A 13,317-nucleotide genomic window follows, 5' to 3' on the forward strand; every position below is an offset into this window, starting at 1 on the left:
GTTCCTGTTTTAGAGACAGTGAGAGGTCAGGGATCAGCAGGGGTGGTTCCAGATACATCTTGGTGTAGATCTGTCCCAGGTACTCCTGGGGCTGTGCGCTCAGGCTGTGGTCCACCCTACGGTCCCATTCGCACTGTGAAGGCCCTGGCCCGACCTAGCCCGCACCCATGGCCCACCACCTGCCACTCTTGGTACACAGGGCACGGCCTCGGGCCCCTGATATCAGAGTTTGGTGGCCAACACAGCCATTCAAGGCCAAATCGCCAGGAAGGAGGCGAAAAACATGCAGAGAGAAATTTCTCATTACAGAATAAATTGTACCAGGTTTCCCACCTGTGCTGTCAACTCTTGACTTCCTGGGGAGATGACAATGACATTCACCTGCCCCCTTATCCCCAGTGGAACACCTGAGTGCTAAGTAGGGTGGCCCCACTGAGAGGTCTGGCTTGCCCACATCCAGGATTGGGGACGGCAGGAGAGGCCTTGGTTTTTATTTTTTGCATATTGTGGTGTGGCCGGCAGGGCCAGCTTATGGGAGTCAGTTCTTTCCTTCGGCCATGTGGGTTCCAGGAATGCAACTCGGACTTGGCGGCAAGCAGCTTTGCCTGCCATGTCTTTTTGCCAGGCCACGATTTGGGATGGGTACAAGCAGGAGCGGTGTCCCGAGGTCTCGTGCTGGGAGCCACCCCAGGCATGCACGCAGGCTAGCCAGGCCCCAGGCTTTCCATCTTGCCTGACAGGCCCTTCTCCTGGCTTTCAGCCGCGCAGAGCTAATAGTGCATTAACCTTGACGGAACTGCCAATTATCCCTGCTAATGCCGAGGTGCAGTGACTGCTGACAGGCGGATGGTGGTGGGGCCACCTTCCCTGTGCTGGCGAGGAGGCTGGGGTGGGGGCTTGGGTCTCTTCTGACCTCATTATACTAATCACCCTGCCTTTTGAAGCTTCAGCAATGACTGAGCTGTGGGATCAGGGGTGCAGATCACAAAATTTGTGGGACCAGGAACCAGGCCCATCCCAGCAGCCACAATACAAAGAAGGAAGCCAATCAACAATCAGGGCAGAGGGCCACCAGAGCTGTGACTCAGGAGTGTTGGCTTCCCCTGAGTGTGGGCTGGGGGTGCAGACCATAAAGGTTTCCTTCGGGCAACAGGCCCAGCTGAGCAGGGACCCAGCCACTGGAGGGGACAGGCAGAGACAGGCAGGGGTGGGGCCACAGGATGGGAACGGGGCACCACCCAATGGGTACCAACACTCCTAGTAGGCCCAGGCAGACTCAGGGTCCCACCTCAGCCCAGCTGGAGAGTCTGTGGGGCATGGAAGTGGATGAAGACTGGGTATCCACAGGACAGGAGCTGGGCAGCCAGTCCAGGCCACCCACAGGACAGGATGGTTGGGAGGGTTCTGAATTGAACCTGTTCCCAGGTGGGGTCCTGGGAGGCGAGGTGGCGTATGACTGCCATCTGGTGGCAATTTGTTGTTATGAAGAGGCAGGCAGAATGGGCTGGGGCTGTGACCTCAGGAAGCAAGTGATCCCTGTCTCGCTCCTGTCCCCCCACCCCCGCCCAAGCTAAGACCATGGCTAACGTTGGCTAATGTTGAACTGCAGCCCAGAAGTCCCTGGGAAACTCTGCCACAGCTGCCGTCTCCGAACAAGTTGGAGGAATAAATAGGTCTCTCTAGAGAGTGACATCAACAGGCAGTCAGGAATGACAACCTCACCCACTTCACCAGGTCATCTAGGTGTGACGTCAAGGGGGAGGTTTCAGGTCAGCTACAAGGCCACTGCTTCATTTATTGTCCCCAAAGCAGCGGAAAGGCACACACTGAGATCCCAAGGTCCATTCGCTCCATCATACCTTGTAGGGCTGCTTGTCACTTATGGGAGGCAGGGGGACAGAGCTTTGGGGGCCTCAGGTCTGTGGGCTGGTCTCAGTGAGGTGAGGTCACATTGTCCTGGCCTACGGAGCAGCCGAGGGGTTGTACAGACGCCCTCCAGGAAGGTTGACATCAGAGCCCGCAGAAGACACGTCGTCTCTCGTCCTTGTAGCCTACCACCCCCACGTTAGTATCTGCAAGGGGAGGAACAGGACAAGACATGGCACTGAGTGATGCTGGCTCGAGGGGGCTCCGTAGCCTAGTCCAGGCCAGCCCGCAGGAAGAGATGCTCCTTCCAAGTCCACCAGGGTAGGGAAGAGAGACCACAGAAGGTGCCAAAGCTGGCGTCAACCTCCTTCAGGAGCCCTGGAAAGCCAGATTTAGTGACTATGGGTCCTGGCTCTACAGCAGCCATCACCGTAACAGGACAGTCAGCCCTGATGCCACTTGGTCATCCCCAGTGCAGCTCCACTCTGTCCACAATGCCACCTCCCTGTGAGGCTCTCACCTGGAACTCTCCTGGGTCTGTTTCCATTAAATCTACCAAGATCTTCCTGACACCCTGCCTTCTTGACCCTCATTGAGGGATTAGCCACGCCTCCAGCCCTTTACTGGGGGACTCTAGGCCAAGGTTCTACCTCTGAGCTAGACCCTGGACCCTATTTAGAGACATGGTCTTTGCTAATTTGTCTCAATGAACTCCTTCCTACCATCTCAGATTCCTGGTTTCAAAGACGGTCTCTTCCTCGCTGTCCAGAGATGCCATCTCTTCATGCTCCTCTTTGTTGGTCAGAAGTCCATACCTCCTTCGCTGTGGCTTCTTGAGTCTGCAGGGGGCACAGACACCCTCAGAGCCTACCAACATGCTCCTGCCCACTCCAACCCCCAAGGTCCAAGCCACCTGCAGGATGTGAGTCCTTTTGTTGGAAGAGCTACAGGAGCAATTCTGGGCATGGTGAAAGCCACAGGGGCACATGCGCAAACCAGCCACAGCTCCCTATTTAAAGCATAAGCCGCAGTCTGACAGCTAGGAAAAAAATGGAAAAATGGGGCCTTTTTTTCCCCCCCGAGTCAGTGTCTTGCAGCCCAGGCTGACCATTTAATATTTTTTAAATTAATTCATTTTTATTTTATGCACAGTGGTATTTTGCCATGGGTGTTAGGTTCCCTATAACCGGAATTAAAGACAATTGTGAGCTACCACGTGGGTACTGAACTCAGGTACACTGAGCCATCTTCCAGCCCACGACCATTTAATTCTCTAGGTCAGAGTATTGAGATGACAGGTGTATCACCTCTATGCGGTCCTGGGAATGACACCCAGGTCTCTGCATGTTAGGCACAAAGCTTTAGCTGCCAAGCCTCAATTCTGCAGGGTTTGTTTGTTTGTTCTTTTGTTTTTGTTGTTTGAGTGTGGAGTTTATTGAGATAAAGGGAATGGGGAAGGAAACGGGAGAGACAGGGAGAGGGGAAGAGAAAGAAGAGAACAGAAAGTGCCTTCTCTGAGAAAAGGCTAAGGGAAGAGCGAATTTTGCAGTTCTTGCAGTCCGGCGCGGTTTTCTGCAGGCCTGTCACAACAGCACCAGGGAGACCGAGGGACGAGTACGGCCGTCCTGAGACCGCTGCCCACTTAGGCCAGCCCAGAAACCACAGGAGTCAGGACCAAGAGCTAGGCCGGATGCCCGCCTCAAGTGCTCTCCCGCCCACCCCACAGTGACTTACTAAATGCTGATTGGACGTGCTAACGCACCTAAAAGCCCGGATGAGGAAGTAGAGCGAGATCAGGCCGCTGAGCCCGGTGATTACGTAGAACAAGCGGAGCAGCGTGGGACCCGTGCCCGAGGGCCCCGGGTGTGTATAATTGCGAGGTACAGCTGTCCAGCTCGAGTTTTCAGTGGAACCCGGGATGGCGCACGGGAGGAACAGCAGCAGCAGCAGCAGCAGCAGCAGCGTGCGTGGCGCCATGCCGAAGCCGAGGCGGAAGTGAGCACAACCCCGCCCACCCCGCCCCCAGCGCCCCGCACGTCTGCCGGTTTTTTTCCTTTTAATGCCTGATTGGGATGACAGGTGGGCAGCAAGACTCCTCCCCGCCACGCCCGAGTTATTCCCACTCCCACCATATCTTAGACCCAAGCAACACAGCAGGGTTCTGGGTCACAGCCCTTTATTCAGGCAGCCCCCCAACATTCTGCCCCAGCAACCACGCCAGCCCCAGCTTCGTTCTCTGGTCCTGCAGGAAGCCTGCGTCGCCTGGGAGCGGGTGTCAGCTCAGGAATTGCCTGGAAGGGAAGAGGAAGAGGAGATGGGTGAGGAAAGCCCAGTCCAGCCCCGGGAGACCCCCAGACCTCTGAGAACCATGGGCGTTCAGGGACTCCAGCCCCAGACCCCGTGCACTCACCTGGCCGACTGTGTGCAGTCTGCGGCTCCTGCTCCTGGGGAGCCTCCTAGGACCCGAAGTCACGGCCACAGCCATTCTCCCATGGTTCAGATTGGCTCCCCTTCATCCTGCCAAACAGAGGCGCGTGACCCCGGCGTCCCCGTGGTTCTGCAGCGCCCTCCCGCCTCCCAGCCTCTCTGCTCCCACCCTCGCGGCGCCCACGTGGCTCGTCCCAAGGTGGCCAAGGCCCAGGGCATCAGTGCCCTTCTGCAGCCCCTGGGCAGAGCCAGGCTCTGCCCTGCTCAGCAGCCTCACGGACTCTGGGCAAAAACTAAGGACAGCAGCGCGGGTCTGAAGCCTGTCAAGCAAGGAACAAAAACATGTCCACAAAGGCAGGCACCCGGTGGCTCTGGCCGGCCTCGGGAGGACTGGCAGGAGGTACCACCAGTTTGACCCGACTTCCAGGAAGCAAGGGTCAACCCCAGGCCTAAGTTTCCATCCAAGTGAGCTATAAATCAGAGGGATGCGACACGAGCGAAAGTGTTACCTCGAGGCACAGGCCAGCTGCACAGAGCTAGCGGGGGGAGCAGCAGGCGAGTCTCGGAGGGTCTGTGGCTCGCGTCTGTCCCCCGAGGGCTGCGGCTTCGGAGGCTAGCAGAGAATGCCTGGAACTGGCGGGGCGCAGCCGCTAGGCAGCCTCACTGGCCCTCCCTGTACCCGGCCCTACACTGGCCAAGGCCTCTGCCGCCCCGCTACCCCTCAACATTGCCCACTCCCGTTCCCACTGGGCTGCTTGGGCCTCCCGCACTGCCCTGCCTTCCTAGCTGCTCTGCTGGCCACGGAGCCGCAGCTCAGTGTGTCGGCAATGAAAGGGAAATGGTCAGAGTGAGGTTCGTTTCACACCGTCTTTTAATCAGCTTCGTGAAGCCAAAGAAACTGCATACAAGAATTCCTTAGCCACTGTGAATACAACATCGATGGAGTATGCATGTCTTCGGTAAAAAAAGGACAATATAAATAAACACTTCCACAGCCTGCTGGACTGCTATGCATCCCCATGGGCCGCGCCCTGTGCCCAATGGGCAGGACCTGCTGTGCTCCGCAGCGGAGCTGGGGAGCTGGAGAGCCATGGCTTGCTCAAATAGAGTCCATTTCATCCCAGGAGGGGTGGGGTGCCAGACTTCATGGGCGACCACACAAAAAAGAAAAAACAATACAACCGAAAAACCCGAAAAAAACAAAAACAAGCAACCAAAAACCCACACAACCCAGACAATTTAGAAAAAACAAAAACCCATGGCTCATTGTAAAAAAGTAAAATCTGAAGTACTTTCAAAAACGTTTTTTATAATGCTTAAAAAGACAGCGCTTCCTTAAAAAGAAAAGTCTGGTCACGAGGCCATCTCGGTCAGAAGCAGGCTGTTGATGGGTCAGAACGGAAAGGACTACAAAAGTGGGAACAAGGTGCTCACTACACAACGTTCAGCGAAGCTCCCCCATCTTAATTACAGCCATGGAAGGACGATCTGGACGCAGAGGGCTTTTACTCGTTGTGTGTAGCTGAGAACAGAAGCGGACAGTGTAAAGGCACTGGAGCTTGTGCTCCGCCCGCACGGGAGGTGGCACAGGGTCCCATGCACCTGGCGCCCTGTCCTGTGCGGCAGTTCTGGGAGCTGTGCCCCAGGCTGAGTGGCCTAAGTTGCTGAGGGCACAAGGGTTCACCAAGCCCAACCGCAGGCCATTAGGTGGCGTCCTTGGAGCCAGACTTACCATAACTGTCATAGCTGTCTCTGTAGGACCCGCCCGAGCTCCGGTAACCATAGCTGCCACCCTGACTCCGGCTGTGGAAGGACACACGGACACTAAAGGGCACATGCCTAGCAACACTGGGCTCAGCCCTTCACCAAGTGCAGCTGGCAAGAGTGGGTTCCTAGTGGGGGCTGCTTGCCCTGTACTGAGGCCCTGGTGCCAGCTGGGTATTCAGCAGAGAACAAAACAAAAACACCTGCGCCCTTCAGCTGGGGCAACCCTCCCTCTGCTCATAGCCTAGGCCCAGCTTCTGTCACCAAGGCTGAGTCATCTCCCTGGGGCTCCCATCTGGCTCACCTGGCATAGTAGTCTCTGGAGCCTCCATAACCTCCACTCCGGGAATCAAAGCGGCCACCTCCATAGCCTCTGTCTCCCCCACCTATAGACGACAGAACAGTCAGGGAGTCCCTACAGCAGGTCCCACCACCAGTCCAAGGCCCTCAGCACTCACCTCTAGAGAACCCACGGCCCCGGCTGCGTCCTCCGCGGAAGAAGCCTCGGCCTCCAGCGGAACCACCCCGGTATCCCCGGGACCGGTTGTCAGAAGACTTGCCAGCCTGGTCAACTCGGATCTGCCGCCCATCCACAGACTACCGAACAGAGGGAGGGTCAGCATGCCTACTCCACAACAGACCCATGCAGCCCAAACTGGCTGGCTTGATCCTCACCTTCCCATTCATAGCCATCATGGCGTCCTTAGCGTCATCAATGTTCTCAAAGGTGACAAACCCAAAGCCTCGGGATCGCTGGGTCTCCCTGTCCTTTACCACCACCACTGTAAGGGAGAGTCATTAGTTGTGCCCAGTCTGCCCCAGAGCAGAAACCAAGAACGGTGCTCCCTTACCCAAGTCTCACCTTCAGAGATCTGCCCATACTTGGAGAAGACCTGCTCCAGTGCCTGCTCGTTGGTATCGAAGCTTAGCCCTCCCACGAAAAGCTTGCCTTCGTCTGATGCCATGGCAGCCTGCACACACCACAAATGTTTGTTTTGCCTTAACCCCTCCTCCACAGACTGAGGCCAGATAGTATACTCAGCCTTTTTAAAAGCTTTTGAGACTGGACCTCCCTTTACAGCTCAGGACGGCCTTGGAACTCCCTGCATGAGCAGAAGTGCTAGGATGCTGCAGTCCCGAAAGCTCTGAGGAGTCTCCTGCCCCTTCCTTCTCTATGTTTGTATATGGAAGTGACCCATGATCTTCCTGGGGAACCTGGCTCACACCGTCATCCAGCCACTCAGGTAGAAACATCAGACAAAGGACTCTGTGGAACAGCTTGGGACTGTTTGCAAACACTCCTATCATCCCAGCCTTTGGGATACGGAGGCACAAGGGTCAGAAGTCCAAAACAAATTGCAACTACACAGCAAGTCTGACATGAGCCTCAGCTACATGCTTCATCTCAAAACCAGACACAAGGAAGTCTTTTCGGCTTTATCATCCCAAACCCACATCTAAGACTGTCATATAACTCAGGCTGACTGTAAATGGTGGTTCTATTGCTTAAGACAGTGAATTCTAGCCCCTTTCCTTCAGTGGGTCTTCATTAGCCCTGTCCAGAGAACTCCAAGGTCTAGATCACCCAGCCAGAATGACATGCTGGAAATTTATTCACTTTACAAGAGGATGAGTGTGGTTGGGGACAGAGATGGCAGCGACTTCCTAGCCTCACCAGCTGACAGTTGGGTCAGAGAAGTTTCATCACTGAAATATGTTTTTGGGTGCTGTCAGGGAGCTGTGATACTTATGGGATGCATCTTGGGGCCACAGCCCACTCATCAACCAAGGACTAGATAAGTGGTTTTTGCTTGGTGGACTCCGAGAGAGGAGGTTGGCCTGAGAGGCGTGGCTATAGAGGGGCGTGGCATTTTAACAAAGTCATTATTGGCTGGGGAGAACGAAGACCTAATGGCTTGGAGAACAAGTCCACTTTAGTATTCCTGGGCCACTATACCTGGGAAAAACAAATTTGGGACGTAAAAGGGCAACATTCAAAACTACATGTGCTTTTTTTCCCCTCGTGAAACCACACAGGAACAGAGGCACAGCCACCTGGAGTAACGGGTCACAGGCGGCCCAGCTCCACATCGGCGGACAACGGGGCTCTGGAGCTAGGCGCGCCCCGCCCACGGAGCAGCGCATGCGCCACGCGCGCACCCTGCGCCATTCCATCCGGGCACTCCGCAGTCCCGCCATTTCGCCGGCAAAGCTTTTCAAAGCCTCACGGCCGCCATTTTACAAAGCCCACCATTTAGTCGGCATCAGCCCGAGGATGACGCGCGGTGGAGGACGCCCTCCGGAAAGCGTGAGGTCCCGGTGTCCCGCCGCCCGCCTCGCCGCCGGCGGGGTGGACTCCAACCCGGGCCCGCCCCCAAATCCCAGGGGCGTGCCGCTGCGGCTCCGCCTCGCCCGGGAGTCACAGGCCGCCCGCCGCCCCGGGCCCCTCAGAGCCGGTGCCGCCAGGGCCCTCACCGCTGAGTCGGGCAGGTCCCTGACGCGGGCGGGAAGACAGCGGGCCACACACACCCAAGCCTCCTAACGCGCGAGTGCGCGGGGGAGCGCCCGAGTCCCGCCTGATATACCCCTGCCCTGGGGCCCCGCCCACTACGCCGCGCTGACCAATCCGACGCGCCAGACTCGGCAGCTCTGCTGTAGTGAAGGGGCAGGACTGTCCCGGCTTCGCTCCTGCCCGCGCGGAGGCGCTGAGCGTTCTGATTGGCTGCCACGTGCCCAGGCCGCATTCTCCCGCCCACTAGCGGCCTGGGGGTCGGGACAGCGCGTTTCGGGGGCGGAGCTGACCCACTTCCGCGTCCCCCGCCCGGTTGGCCTGCGGCGGGGAACAAAGAACTTCCAGGCTTTTGCTTCCTCCGTGGGACTCAAAAATAAGGCACGGACCTTGACATATCGACTTCACACTTCTCCAGTCTTTTTTTTTTTTCTCCCGATATTTTTATTACATTTATTTAGCTGAAGTGCGTGTGTGGAAGCCAGAGGACAATTTTCTGGAGTCTCTCCTTCCATCCTGAGGACCAAACTCAGCATTAGCGGCAAATGCCTTTACCCACGAGCCATTTCCTCTAACTCGAATCCATCTGACTTCCCTAGTGTCTCCCGATACAACTGACGCCTAGGCTCCCCAACATCCCATAAGTCATCCCAGTATTGGGCTCCTCTTCAGACTTGTTGGGGTACCTCACGTGCACCCAATTTAGTTTGCCTACAAATCCCACCTGCTCCATAACTGCCATTTGAACCCTGGTTTCTGCCCTCCCCCAAGCAGGTGCACATCACACAGCTAGCTGGTAGAGCGCCTGCATTCCGCACTACCATCGAACCGGGGGCCTCAAGCAAGCCTAAGCCATACCCCCATCCCCTCACTGGGGGATTCTAGGCAGGGGCTACACAGACCTATATCCGTAGCTTTCTTTTTGTTTTTTTTGTTTTTTCGAGACAGGGTTTCTCTGTGGTTTTGGAGCCTGTCCTGGAACTAGCTCTGTAGACCAGGCTGGTCTCGAACTCACAGAGATCCGCCTGCCTCTGCCTCCCGAGTGCTGGGATTAAAGGCGTGCGCCACCACCGCCCGGCTTATCCGTAGCTTTCTTAAAAATACACATATGCCGAAAGCTACGGAGAAACCCTGTCTCGAAAATCCAAAAAAAAAAAAAAATACACATATGAAAAAAACAAAACAGAACTGCATTTTTATGTATATGGGTGTTTTGCCTGAATGTCTGTACATCATGTGCCTGCCCTGTGCCCACTGAGGCCGTATTTGGTTACAGTTGTAAACTCTATGTGGATGCTGGGAATTGAACCCAGGTCGTCTCTAAGAGCAGCCAGTATTCTTTACCACTAAGCCCTCCTAAGTTTCCTGGCCTGACCTTGACCTCTGTAGCCCCAGCCTACTAAGTGGCTGGGATAATGTCCTCAATGCCAGGCCACAGCCTGGCATCTCCTTTCACGATATGGGAGGTCCTGGCTGGCCTCTAACTCAGGCAATTCACTTCTTACCACGGCAGTGCCTTCTGCCCGAGGGAGCAGCTGGTGGGGACCTCTTCCCAGATGTGCTGAGGGTGTGATCTACTGACATAGAGGACCAAAGCAGCTCAAGCCTGCTCCAAGCCCCAGACTCATTGACCCTTGAATGATGTTGGTCGAGGTGACCCATCTGTGCCCAGGAGGAGGAGGATGCCAGAACCCCTCAGGGACACAAAGCTCCCTCCTCCTAGATGGCAGCTGGTGACTCATGACACCCCCTCTGCACCTCACTCCCCCCCCACCGCACTCAGCCCTCCTATCCCCGTCAGAGCAGCCTGCTGCGTCAGCCACTCACGCAAGGAGGTTATTAAAAAGAGCTGAGAAACCAACATGCCTTCCCTCCCCTCAACGCGCACCATCCAGGAGGGGAGGGGACCGTGCTTCGCAGGAAATGCTGGACTGCAAGCCAGCCGAGCCAGAAATAAGGCAGCCCCCGTGTGTGCCCCCTCCCGGAGGGAAAACTGGATCCCTGTAATCCCAGCTCCCAGAGTCATGCTGGGCCCCTGGTCTCGTTCCCATTGTGAGGCCTTCCAGTTCCTGGTTTTGGGAATTGCCATATTCATTCATTGATTCATTGATTCATTTAACCGGCACCCACTTAATAAGCTTACTACCAATCAGCTCCTTTGGGCCGGACTCCACCAGTACCCAGGGCCATTTCGAATCCCCAGAAGGGCGAGCAAATATATGTGACCCGCGGATACCGCTCCAATTGGCATCTCTTGAGTCTCTGGTGTACTTGTGTCAAAAGTGTGTCCCCGTGCACTTACCTGTGTCCACATAGCCAGGTGGCTTAGCGTGCCACCATGACCCTTTGTTTATTTTGGTGGGCTTTAAAAGGAGCTGGAACCCTCTCTCTCTCACACACCCCTCCATCCACGCAGTGAACCCCTGCCTTAAAATGGTGCTCGGTGCTTGACAGGACACGAGAGGGCGCTGCAACCTCTGCTGGAGCGTTCAGGACCGCTGTCCCGCCGCCTCTTTCTGTAGGGTCGCCAGCTACTTGGCCACTAGACGTCGCTGCCCTGGACAGCCATCGCAGACAGAGACCAGGACAGTGCCGGTTTAAAATCGCCGTGCCCAGCTCGCAGGTGGCTTTCCTGTACAAGAGATCAGAATAGCTGGACTCCATGCCCGAGGTTCACTCCCGCGTGTCATGGCAGTGCACTTGGCCAAGAACTCACCCGTCGGGTCCACCGTGTGTGCTCCCACTGGGGCCGTCTTGAATCCCAACTGACTTTTATAAATCCGAGGGATGCAGGGTGCCACCTGTACCCCTTGAAGGCGAGCTCACTCAATCTGTAGTTCCTGGCACCGAGCTCGGCTCCTGGGTGTCGCTATGGAGACGATGAGGGGCACCGCGCCCACCCACCCCCTGCCAGGTCCTCCCCCGACCTGAGCTAATGACCGGGCGGGAGGCGGTAATGAGCGTCTGGGTTGGGGACGGGCGTGGCCCGGGATGAAAGGCGCTTGTGTGGGGGGCACCCTGGGGCCGCGTAATTACCGCCCCCTTCTCGGCCTGGCTGGGGCCAGGGACTCTGCACCTGGCCTCTGCCCGGCGGGGGTGCACAGTGGGACTGTGATGGCCAAGCCTGGTGCCCGTCCTCGGGGATCAGTGCCAGGGTGGAGATACAGTCTGTGTGTGTGTGTGTTGCCAGGTGTGGCGCACATGTGTGCACGTGGGCAGGAGACCCGTGAGGATTTGGAGAAACATCTGGCTTCCGTGGACGGGGAAGCGGGTTTGTTCCGTGTGTGGTTAATTTTGTACGGCTGACCCGCGTTCCCTAAGGACAGGGTGGGTGGACGGGGTGCTGCGATGCTGACAAATGCGTGCACGACCTGGCTGTAGATGTTCAGGGCAGGGCTAGATGTGCGTGACTGGGGTAGGTGCTAATGGAGCCATCTCTGCTTGCTGGCATGACTCATGTTCCAGGGGTGGGCATGAGAGCTGTGTCACAGACACCCAGGGCCTCCCAATTAGTGTAGCTAAAGTCCAGAGCCAGCTGTAGGAGTTGAACTTGCCTTTTCCTGGTGCGCATTGAGCCCTCAGGCAGCCCCAGGTGTCTGAGGAGAGGGCTGGCCTCCTGCCACCCAGAGGGCCTGCTTTCTGCTTCTGGACAGGGTCTGCAGCCAGGGGTGCTAGGCCCAAGTTCTTCTGACTCATCCCTCCCTGCAGCCCTGAGTCACACCCCAGGAATGGGAATAAGAAAGCTTGGGAGGCCTGGCCCCTGAGGTTCTGGCTCAGACTGGGCCTTGACCGGCAAAGGGACGCCCCAGCCAGCGCACACATCCTATGACAGGCCATGTTATACACGTGCACACCCTTATCCTCTGCCGCAGACCTGCCAGGCTCAGTCACAAACTCGACATGCCTTTGGCATCCGGTAGATTGCCTTCCTTAGGGCTTCCCATACCTGCTTGTCTGTCTTCTATAACAGCTGGGGCTGGGACAGAGCAATGCAGCGCAGGGGCATGTGGAGACACGCACCCATCCACAAGGTCTGTATCAGATGGCCAAAAAACACGAGTGACCCTGTAATGACACCCAGGAAACCCCAGAAGCTAGGTGGCTCATCTGCCTGGGAAATGACCTATTTGGGTTTCTGCAGGATGGAAGGGAAAAGTTGTAGGGCATCTATCCCCAGGGGTCCTCAGATGTTGCTTACCAAAATCCTTCTCCACCTTCATCATCCCAGGGCAGGAAGAGCCACCCCTGTCCCTGTCCTCTCAGTGTGCCCAAGCACATACCTGACTCTGGCATGGCTTCCATGCAGGGGAAAGCACAGACAGCCTCCTTGGAAACGGGCAAGCAGAGAGAGAGAGAGAGAGAGAGAGAGAGAGAGAGAGAGAGAGAGAGAGAGAGCGCTAGCAGCTTCTGCCTGGGGCTGGAGGCCTGTGGTACTTCATCTGCATTTAGCTGCGTGGGGATAGTCACAGGTCATGAAGCATTTGTCAACCTCAGGGTGCCCAGAGGGTCTCCATGCAAACAGATGACCCTTGAACCCTTGGAACACCTGTCCACCCAGCCACAGAGGGTCAGCTCTGGGTAGGTGGCACCTGGGCACCTCTCTGGCCTCATGCTTCATCTGAGGAGTGAGTGGGACGTGGGGAGCCTCCAGGGTCTGAAAGGGATTGGGTCAAGGGCATCTGCTGAGTTTCCTTCCTGCTGTCCTATGGGCAGCTAATTCTGCTGTCACTTAACTGCCCCAATTTGAGTGT

The 13,317-nt window shown here is 56.5% G+C and overlaps 2 protein-coding genes across 4 annotated transcripts; both read right to left on the bottom strand.

The window, feature by feature from the left end:
• Nucleotides 1-1,609: 1,609 nt before the first annotated feature.
• LG1H19orf24 (linkage group 1 C19orf24 homolog) lies at nt 1,610-3,887 on the bottom strand. Its single transcript, XM_005359072.2, has 3 exons — nt 3,629-3,887; nt 2,589-2,705; nt 1,610-2,072 (listed from the first exon to the last, which is right to left on the bottom strand). Coding segments are annotated over exons 1-3 (333 nt in total). The 5' UTR covers nt 3,844-3,887; the 3' UTR covers nt 1,610-2,071.
• A 70-nt stretch (nt 3,888-3,957) lies between these two features.
• On the bottom strand, nt 3,958-8,628 carry Cirbp (cold inducible RNA binding protein). Of its 3 annotated transcripts, XR_003378066.1 has the most exons (8): nt 8,533-8,627; nt 6,920-7,028; nt 6,733-6,839; nt 6,516-6,654; nt 6,362-6,443; nt 6,026-6,096; nt 4,277-4,383; nt 3,958-4,157 (listed from the first exon to the last, which is right to left on the bottom strand). XR_003378066.1 is itself a non-coding variant. In XM_005359074.2 (7 exons), exons 2-7 carry the CDS (start codon nt 7,020-7,022, stop codon nt 5,799-5,801), a joined length of 519 nt encoding a protein of 172 aa, XP_005359131.1. In that variant the 5' UTR covers nt 7,023-7,028; nt 8,533-8,627; the 3' UTR covers nt 5,147-5,798. The 3 variants fall into 3 exon arrangements, 2 of the variants coding, with proteins under 2 accessions (XP_005359131.1, XP_005359130.1); XM_005359074.2 differs by lacking the exons at nt 3,958-4,157; nt 4,277-4,383 and adding an exon at nt 5,147-5,815; XM_005359073.2 differs by lacking the exons at nt 3,958-4,157; nt 4,277-4,383 and having other exon boundaries at nt 5,147-6,096; nt 8,533-8,628.
• Between the last annotated feature and the right edge of the window lie 4,689 nt (nt 8,629-13,317).

This window comes from Microtus ochrogaster, linkage group LG1 (genome assembly GCF_000317375.1).
Source record: "Microtus ochrogaster isolate Prairie Vole_2 linkage group LG1, MicOch1.0, whole genome shotgun sequence".
Taxonomy (NCBI): domain Eukaryota; kingdom Metazoa; phylum Chordata; class Mammalia; order Rodentia; family Cricetidae; genus Microtus; species Microtus ochrogaster.

Coding starts and splice junctions, on each gene's coding strand:
- Cirbp (XM_005359073.2), bottom strand. CDS start 7,022: ATGGCATCAGACGAAGGCAAGCTTTTCGTGGGAGGGCTAAGCTTCGAT. Junction 6,444..6,515: donor GGGCCGTGGGTTCTCTAGAG/GTGAGTGCTGAG, acceptor TGTCGTCTATAG/GTGGGGGAGACAGAGGCTAT. Junction 6,097..6,361: donor TCCAGAGACTACTATGCCAG/GTGAGCCAGATG, acceptor GTCCTTCCACAG/CCGGAGTCAGGGTGGCAGCT.
- LG1H19orf24 (XM_005359072.2), bottom strand. CDS start 3,843: ATGGCGCCACGCACGCTGCTGCTGCTGCTGCTGCTGCTGCTGTTCCTC. Junction 2,706..3,628: donor TTCCTCATCCGGGCTTTTAG/GTGCGTTAGCAC, acceptor TGCCCCCTGCAG/ACTCAAGAAGCCACAGCGAA.